General features: G+C 37.1%; 1 protein-coding gene across 2 annotated transcripts in view; it reads right to left on the bottom strand.

The window, feature by feature from the left end:
- The window catches only part of CCDC191 (coiled-coil domain containing 191), a 64,671-nt gene that overhangs the window by 40,367 nt on the left and 7,555 nt on the right, over window positions 1–16,749 (bottom strand). For both annotated transcript variants that reach the window (XM_033128383.1, XM_033128373.1), the window contains exons 3-6: window positions 15,337–15,474; window positions 11,684–11,862; window positions 9,546–9,769; window positions 6,435–6,585 (exon numbers count right to left, since the gene is read on the bottom strand). In XM_033128383.1, coding sequence (XP_032984274.1) covers window positions 6,435–6,585; window positions 9,546–9,769; window positions 11,684–11,862; window positions 15,337–15,474 — 692 coding nt within the window. The remainder of the gene's footprint in view (window positions 1–6,434; window positions 6,586–9,545; window positions 9,770–11,683; window positions 11,863–15,336; window positions 15,475–16,749) is intronic.

The raw sequence follows: 16,749 nt of genomic DNA on the forward strand, positions 1-16,749 counted from the left end.
AAGACCCCACAGACCGCATGAAGTGCTTGGGTGTTGGGGAGAAGAGGATCTTTACATTGGCAAAATAAATGCCCCTGGGAAGAAACAGTGCTGAAAATCAGTACCCTGTGAACCATCCTATTCCTGATGCTTATAATTTTTAAAAGAATGCAGGGGAAAACATTGTGTCCCCCACCCCCACCTATATATACTCCTATAACTAATCACATTAGGGAAAAGATATTCAGCTCTCAGCACACACTGCCAAGGCTGGGACTTGCTGTTGAGGTCCATGGAAAAGCTTGGAGGCCTAAACTTTGACACCGCTGCTGTGTCAAATGCTACCCGTGTCGACTGTCTACAGACAGAAAGAAAGCTGCTTTTGTTAGATCCCGGAAGATATGATGCTCATTTTAATTCTTTATTTAATTTTTTCCTACTTCCTTTTATAAAATTTTAAAAAATGCTTATGACAATAATTTAGCGAACATAACCAAAAGTAGAACAGAAGAATAAACCCCTCACTAAGCTTCAAAAATTATCAACGTTTTGCTAATCTTGTTTCATCTCTCCTCTACCCACTTTTTTTTTTCTGGTGTATTTAAAAATAAATCCCAGACATCAGACATTATATCATTTCATCCATAAATGCATAAATATATATTGCTAACATAAGGACATTTTGTAAATTCTTAATTCTGCTGAGAAGTTTCCATCAATAATATTGCTGTAATTATCTAATACTGCTTCACTCTAGTAGAATTTCAGAAAGCAATTGTTTAGTCTTGCCATACAGTAAATTCTTAACTAAGAAAAATCTCTCTGGGATCTTTTAATGAAGAACGACCATAATACAACCTATGACCTAACTATGCGTTAGGATAGAGCTCCTTTCCCAACATAGCCTAGACCAATTTTCAAGACCTCGTGTCTTTAAGAGGGAAGGCAGACCTATGGCTCCCCAATACCTCTTTCCTTTCTTCTTTCTTCCCCTTCTAGACCTTCTTCCTCCTCTCTATGAATCCCCACTTCCTGCCCACTCTCTCCCACCTGCAGCCACACACACACACACAAACTTTGCTAGAAGTACAGCTTACCTCAGGAGGCATTGGACAAATGCTTGATGTACCTCTAGGGTAGTCTGACAGTAAGACAATGACATGATGTCATTTGTTCTTCACCCATCTGGTTCTCGGGCTCCTTATAAATATTCCCCTGAAATGTCCAGTGTTTAGGGGAAAAAGACATTCTACTCTGTACAAGTTTAGAGAATGGGCTTTATTTATGCCAAAGGCTTTTTCTTAATTTTTTAAATCAGAAATTAATCAGTACTTTTTTCAAAAGAAAAAAAAATTAATCATCTATACATGAATGGAAACTCTAGGATCAAAAAAGGCTTCACGACATTTTGAAAAGCAAAAACACCAGTGCAATGTTTTAGTAAACTGCCCTTCACTGTCCTTCTGTGAGAATGGGAAACCTGGATTACTTATAGGGTGAGGATGAAGAAGACTGTAAGAACAAAATAAACAGCCTCTTTACCAATACTACAATTTTACTTAGAAGTTTTACAGAGAGTTGGCTATATGAACTCACATATGCAATGCATGAATCCCAATATTCTTCATGTGTGTGCCCTACATTTCTCTTTCTCTGCAGTTTTTTATTTGCAAAGAGGCTTTCCCTTCATTTCCTTCCCTGGAAAGACAACACTGCTGAGAAGATGTTTGCTATGTTTCAGCTCAGAAATGGTTTTGCTTCAGCAGTGTGTAAGCAGTCCTGATAAACTAAGGTCTTTAGGAAGGAATCCTGCTACATAAACGAGGTGCTTAACTACAGTTTTCATCATCTCATCAGATATGTTTCCTGTATATCTCCACCTTCCCTGGGTTTATTTTGGGGCAGCCTTTTGGAAGGCACTATGCCACAATGACTCCTTTGGGTCATTTTTACCTTACTGTCTAACAGAAAAACCCAACCAAATTAGCAATTTTGCTTCCCCCATAGAATTAAGATTTAGGTTAGTGTCAACCCATTTTTCATTGTTCTCTGCAACTTTCACAAGTAGGAAAGATCATAGACTTTCTTATCTCATTAGGAAAATACAAAATGTATTTCAGAACAGGGTGAGAATTAAGAAGGCCATTTTCCAAACGTTATTAAGAATTTCATGGTGAATCCCTTGTTGTTACTTCTAATTAGCAAGGGCATGTGGATTGCTGAATCTCCCCAAGAGATTTTACTGCAAGATCAAAGAGGAAATAGGATAGGATGGAAGTAGAAAGTTTCTATAAAGAAAAAAAAAAAAAGATGTTTTTTGTTAACCCAAGGAGACCTAGAAATGAAATGGGTAGGAAAGATGCACGAATAGTGCTGTATCTGAACTTGTGTTTTGATAAAGACAGCCTGCTGTTTCTCTCAGAAAGTCTCCTATTAAATAATATGACCCAAATGTGATGTTAAGAGATTGTGTGGGGGAGCAAATGCAATCCAGAATCAAAGCACAAAGAGTATAGGAATCAAAGGAGCCTGAACTACAGCATCTCGCAGAAAGAAATTCTTTAGTCTTCCTGCAAATACTCTATATAGCCTGCTGTTGGGTTTGTGCCAGTGAATCATTCAGAGGGCGCTGACAAGAGCTTCCTGTTATCTAGCTGCTCACTCCCAGGCAGTGAGGCATTTCCTCTTTGTGTCCTGTGGTCATATTTAGGCTGCTGAGTATCCGCGTTTCATTACCCAAGGGCAGCTTCAGGCTCCTTTAGGACCAGGCTAGGAATGTGGACTGGGGCCAAGATAATGAGCCCAGAGGGCCTGCCAGTCCGGTGGTGTTTACCAGAAGCTGTCCTGTCTCCAGCCAAGTCGATGCAGAGCCCAAGGAGTCTGGTAAGTGGGTTTTTCCCATGTCTCAGTCACACCCACATACACTGGGGAAATCTGAGTAACAGGTTCACTGACAATATTACAAATGGCTCACACAATCACACTGAAGGGAAAGGAGACAAAAAGAACTAACCTGAGAAACTTTGGAAAATCATATTTTGGCTGAATAAGGCTAAAAATAAAAATAACTGTACCAATAGCATACTCTAGTTACTAAAATGTTTCTATGGCAGTCTGGGTTAACAATCTGAAACTACTTTCTAATATACTAGGATTAAACAAATAAGTGAGTATATTTTAGAAAAGCTCCAGATTTCTCAACTGGCAGAGAAAGAAGTTGTAGCCAAGCAAGAAGAAAAGGCTACACTGAAACCTGTGGTGCTGGATTAGGGTTGAAGTTACCGTGAACTCATTATTATTTTAACATATATACAGATAATTTTAACATACATACAGATGTATAACTTATGTTACAAGTGAGGGCGGGGAAGGAGAGCATCCCTGCGTTGTTGCATGAAATGAACGCATGGATGTTAGTATGTATACAGATAGACACGAAATAAACATGATGTGGATGCATGTGTGGGTTAGCACATATGCATATATTTCCCAGTTCTGTCTGCTGAGAGGGCCCAGAAACAACTGACACCCCAGTAGCAGTGAGCACACTTAGTATCCAGATATTGGTTTCTAAGTATTATTCTCCAATAAAAGGCACTAGGGTTCCATATTCCAGGGCTAGGGCAGGGAAAATACCAGATGAGCTGGAAACATCTAGTGGTGACAGAAAGGAAGTGCCCGAAAAAGGATGGTAGCATTTTGCAAGGGCAAAAGAGTCAACCTGAAAGATTTCCCAATGGCCAAAGTTAGAACAATTTGAGTAACAAAGTGAACAACAATAATATTACATTATAACCCACAGAATAAAATAAATATCCATGAGCCTATACTGATACAAATAAATAATTGAATAAATGAATAAATAAATGGGAAAAAGGGACAGTATTTCCTTCTAGAAGAATTTCAATAAATGAAGAAATGAGGGAGATACAAAAGCATTATTAGACAAATATCACATTAATAACTGTTACAGGCAAGATCCACCCATGGATGCTAAAGTTAATAGGTGAAAGTTTAAGGATAGTTCACAGTTTCACAATATTTCCTCTAAGACATTTATGAATTACAAAGGGGAAAACAGTAACTGTATAGTGGGGAAACCCACTATAGACACAATATTAAATGTGATAGGTTAACAGCAACAGTCATAAGACATATTAACATTACACACCCACGATACGATACACTGAGAAGAGCAGAGCTTCACTTCTTGTAGTATGCATACCGAAAATCCGTAATATCAATCTGAGCAGAAGAAAACATCAGAAAACCCAAACTGAGAGACATTCTACAAGACACCTGACTAGTACTCTTCAAAAATTTCAAGATCATAAAAGAGAAGGAAGACTGAGAAACTGGGAGGAGACTAAGGAGACATAACAACTAAATGCAACATGAAATTAGAGATTGAGTCCTGGAACAGAAAAAGGACGTTAGTGGAAAAACTGGCGACATTCTAGTAAGATGTATTAATGTAGTTAATGGTATTTAATGTTATCTACCAATGTTAATTTCCTAGTTTTGAGAATTATACTATGTTTCTGTAAGATTAACATTTGGGGAAAGCTGGGTGAAGGATATTCAGGAACTCTGTGTACTATTTTTGCAATTTTTCTGTATGTCCCAAATTATTTCAAAATAAAAACTTAAAAACAATAAAGTATAGGTTCAAATCAAGCAGAATGTGTGCCAAAGGAGAGATAATTTACTCATAATCTCTCATTTTTAAGTACACTGACTGGTCCTTTTAAAACTGAGTAATCTGTTTTAGTAGGCCACTAAATTTGTAAAGCTTTATTTTTGTCTAAAAGTCATACCTAGCACTTCTATCTATAACACACATGATTTCTTCTTGTACAGTGGACTTCAATAAAATTTAAAAGTTAATCTTATTGGGAACACATCACAGCCATCTCTCACTGGTTGTGTAACATATCATGGCACTTTCTCCTCAAGCCTTTTCAAGATGGCCCCGAGTACTCATTTCCCTTCCTATTTTCTTTCAGAAATCTGAACTGTTATTGCAGGAGCACCCAGTAACTCACTCTGTCTCACGAAGGAAGTGCCTTGAAAGTCTTTGCAAATCTTTCTCAAAATGTTAATCCTAATTCTTAACATTTCCTCCCACCACACTTCCCTCTTCATTTCTAAAGCCAAAACTCTGACCAAACTTTTGCTGTTTTATATCTGAATAATTATGACTGCCTGACCATCAGTCCAAAATGCCCCCATCAAATGTTTAGCTTTTAAAAAAAAATTGCTTTGACTAGTTTACTTTTTTCCTCATCTCTTAGTTACCCATGTCATATTCAAATTCCTGTTACTGATTTCCAGGGTCTTTGTAGTTTATCCTACATTTATCAAGCTCCCTCAGAATCTTCTTGACATTCTCTTCTCTCTTGTTAAATCCATTCATTTACCCGTTCACTGAATTTCAGCAATGCCTAAGGCACCAGGGTGGGTGTTGTAGGAGATATAAAACATATGTAGTTATCTTTTATCTCTAACCTTCTCATTTACAAATCTTGCAAGTAATTCCTTTCACCTTAAACCCCAAATTCATACTGTTATCAATCTCACTTCATTGAAAAAAACTTCTGCTTAAGTTACCTAAGATGCTCATTTTTCCAAAAAAAAATATTGGCCAGTTAATTTTACAAAGAGTGAAAGAGAGGGAGAAGAATAAATAAAACGCAGAGCCATGTGTGGATGCCTGACCACTGTGCTATACACCTGAAGCTGAAGTTGAATGATATTGAATGTCAACTACAATTAAATACACACATACACACACGTATATAGTCGCAGGATATAAAGTACAGCATAGGGAATATAGTCAATGGTATTCTAACAGCTATATACGATGTCAGAAGGGTAGTAGGCTTGGTGGAGTTATCACTTTGTCAGGGGTGTAAATATCTAATTATTGCATTGTTTTGTACACCTGAAACTATTTGATGCAAAAGTAATTGTGGTTTTTGCAATTTAACCTTTTCAACCACAATTACTTTTGCACCAACCTAATAATAAATAAAAGGGAGCGGGAAGCACAAATGTAAGTGTATCATTGCTTTAGGATCTGAGCTACCAAAAGGCAAGTGACTTTTTGAAAACTTCTGAATAATCCAGAACACAATGGTTTGTAAGAGTATCAGAGTGGAAGCCAAGCTTTCAAAAATTGCCAGAGATCTACAATTAGTAGTTAAATGCTATTTTGAAAAGGGTAACTTAGGAAGGTGTCTCAAATTCACACCCTGGTATCCTAGGATCACACAGAGCATGTAAGAATAGCCCCCGCACAGGGGATCAGAGCCCTGCACAGCACAAGCGGCGTGGGCACTTTTGGTATTTGTGATGAGGCTCGGTTGGGCTTAGTGTTACCCTGCCCCATCTCTGATGGAGCCTTTGTCATTTACGCTACAGAATGCCCAGTATAAAGACATTCCAATTCCCACCTGGTGATTTTCCTTGAAAGTCTGGATTAATAACTCTTTCAGTTTCTTCTTTCTTTCTTTTGCCATTTCTTCTTCATCCAGAATAGGAACAGTTTGAAACATGCCTCTTTCTGGAATATTTGGAGAATTTTCTTCTTGCTTCTTCTTCTCTCTATTAATAACAATTTAAAAATACATACGTGAACAACAAACTTAACAAGTAATGTTACAACCTACCACAGTGGAGTGAACACTGCATTTTCCATCAAAAGATACAGATTTTTGATCTGGCTTTAAAACTACAAGGTAGGATTTTGTTTTGTTTTGTTTTTTGAACCTCAGTTTATTTATTTTAAAAAAAACACAAATTAAATGAAATTTTTATAATATACTCTGAAAAGTAGAAAGCCCTATAGATATTTTAGTAGAGTATTTTTACTGAGTTTAACACTGAGCGATACTTGGATCAAAATTTGAGAGTTAACAACTACTAGGTATTCTCTAATATAGTCATAAATTCTCTTTTTATAAGGGGGGGGTACAACAAAGGACCCTCAGGTGAGAAAGGAATGAGGTTTTTACAGGACTTTTATAAGGTTTCTAGGGAGAAAAATAATAAAAGAATCAGGTGTTACTGAGTAAGGAGAATGGAATTTATATTACTTCTAAAATAGCTAAAAGAAAAAACAGAACTTAATAACAATGAGAAAAAGGCCTTCAGGCAAGTAGCGAGAATCTTTCAGTAACTGTCGCTCACCTTTTTGGTCGTCCTCTTTTTCACCCACCTATCTACTCTTTCTTACCCAGGTCATCCCCTCTCACATTCACGCCAGCTCACAGCAATTGCCTTCTTTTTGGAGCATATTAAACTACATAGATATGTGTATGTGTATATAGTACATATACTATTAATGAGGTAGTAAAGGTAACACCTGGTCAGGAATCGGGATTCATAGGCTGTGGCCACAAACAAACTGTGAAAACTCAGGCAAGTCACCTAGTCTTTCTAACTTCACTTTACATTTATAGAAACTCAAGTTGAGAAATGGATGTCAGAATACTCCGTAGACATTCTCTAATTCTCATGTCTCATACAAGGGGACACACAATGTTATATCTTATTACTGGTGATATTAACCATCACTTGGTTAAGGTGGCTTCTCTGGTGCAGTCGCTACTTTTGCCTATGTAATTAATAAATCTCTTAGAGACACTTCGAAACTATGTAATGAAGCCATTTAGGATAGCTTACAAATAAGTGAAAAAGCCCTAACAACAATACAATTTTACAGAATCTTTCCAAATTTACCAACGCCATAACAATGTTACATTAGATGGTTATAGGCAGATCATAGTGGGCATTTAAAGAAATACAGTTCTAATAACCATGGATCTGTTCTTTTTAAATAACATTAAAATAAGTATCTGTTGTGAAAGTACTACCTGCTCATTGTGAAAAATTGGAGAGGTATAAAAACCATGCTTACTTCCACCCAGGAAAAAAGCAATGATACCATGTCAGTGCTGTTTCACTGTACAAACATTGTTTTTATTACTTTCTTCACTACTTATTAATGTCTGTTATCATAAATAATATTATTTTAATTATCTTTGTGCACAGATCTTTGTCTGGATTTCTGATCATTTTCTTAGGGCAGTTTTCCTAGAGCTGGAATTCGCAGGTCAAATGACAACAACATTTTCATGGCTCTTGTTGTTCATTGCGAAATGAACGTTTAAATCATTTAAATCGGTTCACCCACCTAGAAGTACAGCACACTGTCTGGCTCTCCGTAACCATGGAGAAGATTTCAACTTCTAAAAGAAATGACTGGTCAGTGAACACATTGAGCGTCCATGGCGCAAAGCTTCCTGCACCATCAAATGTTAACTGCTTCACAATTTATTTTAGATCAGCCTAGATGTCTCAGGGCTTAAGAGCAAACTGAAAAGCATGGCTGACCTTAGCAAGAACTCACTGAAACACCTGTGACTGCTTTCTGAAAGGAATGGCACGTCTGGAGGAGGCCTGAGCCTGGCACTTGAAAGAGTGAAGCACACATGTACTGCTGAGCTGTTTTAAAACGGGGAGGAGAGCAATCAAGAACACAGGGGGACGAGCTGCGTGGGCTGACGTGGGTGGAAGGGATTATCTAACAGGTCCTTCCGGCCTCTCAGTTTGAGTACTCAGGCACTTCAGGCACGTTGTTCCAAGGCTTTTGCAGATCATGAATGGTGCTGTTTCTCCGAATAAATACATTAGCTATTTCATTTATGAAGTTCATTTTCTGCATGAGGATACATAATAGGACTACATCCTGTGAGAATTATTTTGACTTTCCTTTCATGTGAGATATTCTTTATCCTTCTCAGTGGCAGTAGGGCAATGGAGACCCTCCGTCATGATTTTCAGAAGGTAAGACACGGATGCAAGTCACAGTAGGACAAGGCACAATTAGCAGACATGCATAAGGAAATGTGTTAAACCTTAAAAATATTCAGGTAACCAAAGACATGAAAACTAACCAATACAATACCTATTAAAAGTGCAAAATGTATTAAAAATGATGATACACCTTAATGCCGAGAAGTGTAGTAAACTGGCCCACCGCCAGCAATCATATAAATAAGTACAACCCATTTGGAAAGCAATTTGGCAATGTTTCCAGAGTCATGAAAAGGTCTGTACCATTTAACTCAGTAATTAGACTCCTAAGAGTATAATTCAAAAAAAATGAGAAAGGTCTATGCTTAGGGATGCTCACTGCACTACTGGTGAAAAGTCTAAATACGTAGCTGAAGGGCTTACCAGCAGAAGGCTTACATAAATTATGGAATAGGAACTGGACCGAGTGATATACAGACCTCAGGACTCCAGGCAATGTGTTAATTACAACAAGCAGAATAACACATTAAATGTACTTTGTAGTTGCAATTAAGTATGTAAAGGGGCCAAGACCAAAAGGACACATGGAAAAGTGAAAATCGTTAATTTGTTAGGATGGTGGAATAGTGGCTGATTTCTCTGTTGTGTTTTGTCATTTTAATGTTTGTGCATTGAAAAAAAAATGTAGAGTACTTCCAAAATGACTACAGAAAAAGAAACTGCACACACGACTCAGTACAGCGTACATTTTCCATGCTTCTTCCACAGTGCGCCTCCTCTCAATTATTTCTCTCCGCAGCTTTACCATCTCCCTTTGAATCTCTTCCTCCTCTTTCTTGGCTTCCAGAGCCTTCCTTTTCTTTTCTTCTTGCACCAGATACTGAGCCTCTAAAAAGGCCGATTTTTTCAGGGTCTTTTCAATTCTCTGGCGCTCCAGCTCTTTCTCCCGTCTTAAGCGATTTTCTTTTACCTTAAAGAGAATACAAGGGTGAAATGCAGCCTTGCAAGTAGAAAGGGATTTGTAAAACCTCAGAACACATTTTGAAGGTGAGAATATACCCAGTTTGAAAAATTCTGGTCCAGAACTCCACCGTTTATCACAAGAATAGCGGGAATTCATTTGCTTATTGGGTAAGGGCCCATACATATTTTTAAATGAAGTTAGGTAAGATGACACCCAAACAATCAGGGAATGATCTGCACCACGGAAAAGTTGAAAATCTAACGGGTCAGCTGCCAAGTTCTGAATTCTTATTTAGTAATGATTTCCTACCCGTAAGTTTCCAACATATACATTATTGTTATTTATTGAGGCCCCGTCTGCATGCTAATTATAATTTGAAACAGAACATTTTGGGGAGGCTACAGTGTAAAGGATAGAAGAGTGATTTACAGATGGTCCCCAACTTATCATGGTTTGACTTACAATTTTTCAACTTAAGCAATACACATTCAGTAGAAACTATACTTTGAATCCTGAATTTTGATTTTTTTTTCCTGGGCTAGCAATATGTAGTAAGATACTCTGTCATGACACTGGGCAGTGAAACTGAGATGATTTTGCCGAGCTGTCGGCTAACATAAGGTCCCGAGTATGTTTAAGGTAGGCGAGGCTAAGTTCTGATGTACAGTAGGTTAGGTGTATTAAATGCATCTTCGATTCACAGTATTTTCAACTTCTAATGGGTATATTGGGACATAACCCCATCGTAAGTCAAGGAGCACCTATACTGCCTTAAGGAACAGCACAACCCTTTATTCATTTCTATCAATATTTAAATATACTGATGTTGCTGGATCATATTTGGAAATCAAAACCATGAACTTCACAGTTTTGTTTTGTTTTTAATTTATTGGGGTGACAATGGTTAGTAAAATTACATAGGTTTCAAGTGTACTGTTTCTTCAATTCTGTAATATATCATCTATATATCACATTGTGTGTTCACCACCCAGATTCAGTTCTCCTTCCATCACCATAGATTTGACCCCCTTTACAGATATTTTTGAATAAGTACAATAACCTTTTTTCAAATCTATTAATTCTTTTTTTGAATTAAGGAGTCGTCCTTTCCTTCCTGCTTCACTTTATCCTTATCTTACTCTCCAGTTATAAGACTTCTGGATAATGGCTATCTCTTATCGAAACTTCTTTCCTCTCTTTTATCATAAACCCAAAACAAAGATATATTTCTACCTCAGTTTTTCTAACACCCGCAGTGCCGTATGATTTAAAGCAATCAGAAATTTGGTGTTACAAGAAGACAGAACACATGTATAGACAATGATTCTAGTTCAGTCTTAGTTTTGCACATGTGGCAAAGACTTGGCCATTCTGATGTCCTGAAACTCCTCTACAAAGTGTCAAGTGCATCGTTTTCCTATAACCTGCTATTCCCTTTGGAGAAAAGAAAGTTTCCGTATTCAACACAGCTGAACTGGAATTAATTCATATCTGTCCTCCCTTTCAAATTACAATCACAAAATGAGCGAATTTTTCAGTTGCTAGAAAAGAATTATCACTAGAATATTCACGATATTAATATGTTGATGTCACAATTCAAAAACCAAAATCAAGCAAAACCCAAACCACATATTTATGATACAAAGAACCATGTCTAAACTAACGAAGTTTAGCTCACCACTCTATTGGTTAAAATCAATTATTCCTTTTTGGGGGGGCTTTCTTAAATTGTTTCCTATCCTCAGTTTACAAGCATTATTTTTCTTCTGAAGTTCTTATATTTTATTTTTATTCTATCTAACCAAACCACAGATGGTACCTTTTTTCATAAGAAAGCCTCAGTCTTTATTTAAGCTTATTAAATGTGTTACACAAAGATTGCTTCCTGTTATCCATTTTAATTTTGTTTTTCCCTCCCACCTGCTTATGTCTCATCTCCATGGTAAGACGAGGATCCTTCTGCTGCTTCTGGTCTTGGTTTCCATTCATTCCAAGATCTTCCAACATCCTGGAATCCACCACATCTTTATGGAGCAGATGGTCTATAAATTTTTGAATGGTGGTACTTTCTTCTTCTTCCTCCAAATGGCTACATAAATCTGGGGGATACAGAACAACAACAAAAAAGGGACATTTTTCAAAAATTTTAATTTTAATGTAATTTCCATATTTATGGAAGGAGAACTGACTTGGGGTGGTGAACATACAATGTGACATACAGATGATGTATCACAGAATTGTACACTTGAAACCTATGTAATTTTACTAACCATTGTCACCCCAATAAATTTTAATTAAAAAATAATAATCCTGGTACAATAAAAATTCAAAGCTGTGAGTGCTCAATAAATAGTAACTGATAATACCAAGTGGATGAGTATAGACCTCAGCAACTACCTTCAACTAAGAGGGAGCAAACCTCTACTCGTGAATAATTGCCCTCATCCCAGGCACCGAAGACTCCCTCACTGTCAAATTTAAAAGTTATTACTTCAATCTAAACATGCTAGAGACTGCATTGCTTTTTAAAAAATGCCTTAATTGCAGCATAACTAAACTGTAAATATTTAAAGTTTACAGTAAGTTTTGACATATCTGTATACTAACTAGTAAAACCATCATTACTGTCAAGATAATGAGCATGTCTGTCAGCCCCAAAAGAGCCCTCACACTGATTTGTCTTCTCTTCCCGTCATTCTTCCCCACGCTCTCTCTCCTACTCCAGGTAACCACAGAACCTGCTTTCTGTTGCTACTGATTAGGTTACATTTTTCTACAATTTTGTATCGATTAAATCATTCGCTATGTACTCTGTTTTTGGTTAGGCTTCTTTTACTCAGCACAGTTATTTTGAGATTCATCCATGTTGTAGCAATAGTTTATCCCACTTTACTGCTGAGTAGTATTCCACTGCAATGGGTATACCACAGTTTATTCATTCCTTAAACTGTGGATAAACATTTGGGTTGTTTCTAGATTTTGGCTATTCTAAATAAAGTTGTTATTAACATTTATTTGTGTAGAAGTCTTTGTACGAACATAGGCTTTCTTTTCTCTTGGAAAAATGCCTAAGGTTAGAATGGTTAGATCATATGGTAAGTATGTTTAACTTTTTAAGAAATTGCCAAACTGTTTTCCAAAGTGGCTATATGATTTTACCCTCTCGCCAGCAGTGCAAGGTTGCTCCCGCCACAGCCTCGCCAACGCTTGGTATGGTCAGTCTTTTAATGTAAACCATTTTAATAGGTGTACAAGGGGTTACTCATGGTGGTTTTAATTTGTATTTTCCTAATAATATTGTACATCTTCCTTGCTGATATTCTGCTTAGTATATCACATAGTTCCATACATTATTGAAAATGGGGTTTTGAGTAAAGACTATGTAGGGTGTCCGATGGATACTGAATTTACCGGGGGATCACTTCATAGATTATATAAATGCCTAACCAACTGTGCTGTACACCTGAAACTAATATAAAATAATATTGATGTAAAGTACAGCACAGGGAACATAGTCAATGGCATTGTCATAGCTATGTATGGTGTCAGACGGGCAGTAGACTTGTTGGGGTTATCACTTTGTGAGGGCTGTAAATGTCTAATCATTATGTCGTTTTATACAGCTGAAACTAATAATAAAATTAAATTAAATTAAAAAAAAAGAAAACGGGGTTTTGAAGTCTTTAACTGTTATTGTTGAATTATCTATTTCTCCCTTCAATTTTATCAGTTTCTGCTTCACATATTTTGGGGCTCTTCTGCTTAGAGTATATGTATTTATACTTATGTTTTCTTGATGGATTGAGCTTTTCATCATTATAAAATGGCCTTCTTTGTCTCCAGTAGAAGTTTTTTTTCTTAAAGTCTATTTTTTTCTGATATTAGTAAGCTGCTCTTGTTCTCTTTTGGTTACTGTTTACATGGTATATATTTTTCCATCTTTTTACTTTTAACCTATTTATATTTTTGAATCTAAATCTTGTCTCTTGTAGATAGCATGTAGTTAGGTCACATTCTGAAATTCTGTGTTTTGATTGGTGTGTTTAATCCATTTACATTTAATGTAATTCCTGAGATACAGTAGGATTTACATTTGTCATTTTGGTATTTGGTTTTTACACATCATATGTAAATGCCCTTTATCAGGTTGCGGAGTTTACCGTCTTTTACTAGTTTGCTCAGAGATTTTAATCAGGATTTTTGTTAAGTACTTTTTCTGTGTCTACTGAGATAATCACACATTAATGAATATTTTTGGTAAGCATCCTTTTTAATGGCCACATAATAATTTTGTTCAATGTTTTGATTAAAAAACAAACAAACAAATAAAACAACCCAAGAAACCCCGAAAAACAAAACTCTAATAGCATAAGATGAGTGACCGGTATGATACTAGGTGGTTAATAGCCAGCTTAAGTAAAGAGATATAACTGGATCTATTAGCACTGTATGAAAGGAAGTAAAAGTTTCACTGTATTTCATATGCACTTCAGAAGAAATATGAAGTACTGAAATGTCTCACTTTAATAATGACATTCATAAACTAGAAAAATATCCAGAAGGTGGCAACCAGGATAAGATCCAGAAACAATGTGATAATAAAAAGCTGCAGACAGCACTGGTGTTACTTACTCTAGAAACACTAAAGTATATGAGGGATCAGATATGACTACAACTCCCACAAAAAAAACAAAGACTGTCCTAAAGAGAGGAAGCATGATATTATTTTCTGTGACACTAACGGATACAAGTTACTGAGGACAAAAATCCTAATTCTCCTAAGAGAGAACACTATGAAGATTAGAGCCTCACAACAGTTGAACGGGCTCCTCCAAAGTGCAGGCTCTCTATCCTGGGAGGTGTTCAGGCAGAGATTACATCACCCCATATTAAGGATACTGTTGGAGGATTTCTGTCTGAGTGGGTGAAGGGAGTAGATCAGACTAGGTGATCTTGAAGGATTCCTCTAACTTTAAGAGCTTATGACTTTGTGATTCCCAAGCTGGGGTTTGTAGAGTCCTAACAGGGGGAATGCTGCCAGGTGAGTTCAAGGTTGTCTAGGTAATGCTGCCACACTGTCACCATGCCAACCCTTACGCTCAGGGAAAAAAATCTCAGAGTCTTTGGCTACATTAGAGGAACCATCACAAGTTAGCTGTTCAACTTGTCTGACACTAGCTCTGTGTACAAGTAATAATTTTCCTTATAAAGATATAAAGATATATGACGCATTTTGTAAATATAAAATAATATACGCGTGCTCAAATGTAGTCTCCAAAATAAATAGGCACCCAACAGTGTATAGGAAGAGGCAATCTTAAACATCATTATTTACTAGTATAGTCATAAGAATTATAAATAATAGAATATTTTGATTTAAAAATATCATGAATTTACTGAGGATATAGATAAGTAATTTAAATTGAATCAGGAAAAATGAAAGCCAATTATAAAGCTAAGCAAAACACAGAAAAGTCAAAAGATATTATCATTTATTATTCAAAACAGTTGAAAAGACTTCTTAAACACACTCATTGGATGTTAAAGCTTAGAACAATCAGATCAGTTCTTACCGTCAAACTTGTCATACTGCAAATGACCTTTGACCTCTGACACAGGAGGGATACTTGACCCAATGTCTTCAGTGTCCCCATCACTTGCTAGTTCTTGCTTAAGTTTGGTGTCTAACCAGTCATGGATCAGCTCCTGAGCTATCAATAAAACAAAAACATGTTTTCAATATTTCAGTATTTCAATTACTTCAGAGACCTTTCTTCATTCACTGTTTTCATTCATTCAATAAATATTAATTGAGCACCTGTCATGTGTTCTAGATGCTTGGAATATAGCAGTGAACAAAACGGGAAAAACAAAGCACACCACCATGAAGCTTACATTCTAATTGGGAAAGAGAGAAAATAAACAAGTCAGAAAAACAGAGCAGGGGAAAGAGAAAGTGTGTACAAGAAATAGAAGTGGTATTGATAGCTTTAAATTGGGTGGTCAAAGGAGGCCTCGTTGAGAAGATATTTGAGCAAAGAATGGAAGGAAGTGAGGGAGTGAGTCATATGGCTCTGTAAGGGAATATTATTCTATGCAGAGGGAAAGCAAGTGCAAAGGCCATAAAGCAGGAGAGTGTCTAGTGTGTTGGACAAATAGTAAGGAGGCAGTGTGGCCGGAGAGCAGTGAGTGAAGGGAGCTGGGGGACTAGCAGGAGATGAGGTGGAAGGGTAACGTAGAGATCAGGTGATTCCAGGTTAGGGCTATCTCAGGCTCCCGTGGACATCTGGTAACGTCTGCAGCCATTTTTGCTTGTCACTGCTCAGGGAGGTGATACTGGCATCTAGGGGGCAGAGGCCAGGAATGATGCTGAACATGCTACAATGTACAGGGCAGCACCCACACCAAAAATTATCTGACCTAAAATGTCAGTAGTGCTGAGACTGAAAACCCCTTCTTTAGAGTCTTGACTCCATTCTAGGTATTTTGGCTTTTACTCTGAATGCAATGAGAAGCCACAGGAGGGTACTGAGCGAAGAGGTAACTTATAGCCTAAGAGATCATTCTGATGACAACTATGTTAAAATAGGCCACAGAGGGACAAACACAGAAGCAGGGCACACCAGTTGGGAGACAAATGCAAAAATCCAGGAAGAAAGGGGATGGTGGCCTGGACCTGGAGTGGAGGTTTGAAAAATGGTCACAGTCTAGAAAAAAATATTATGAGGTAAAGTTGACATGATTTGCTGATGGACAAGACATGGGATGTGAGAGAAAAAGAAATACAGGTTTTGGGCCTAAGCAACTGCAAGGATGGAGATACATTTTCTGAGCCAGGGAAGGCCAACGGAACAGTGGGTTTGGAAGCAAGATCAGGAGTTCAGTTTTAGACTTGTTTAGGTTTGAGATGCTTATGAGACATCCAAAGAGGAATGTCAAATAGATATTGGCTATACCACTCTGTATTTCAGGGGAGAAGAGCAAGT

This window comes from Rhinolophus ferrumequinum, chromosome 2 (genome assembly GCF_004115265.2).
Source record: "Rhinolophus ferrumequinum isolate MPI-CBG mRhiFer1 chromosome 2, mRhiFer1_v1.p, whole genome shotgun sequence".
Classification (NCBI taxonomy): domain Eukaryota; kingdom Metazoa; phylum Chordata; class Mammalia; order Chiroptera; family Rhinolophidae; genus Rhinolophus; species Rhinolophus ferrumequinum.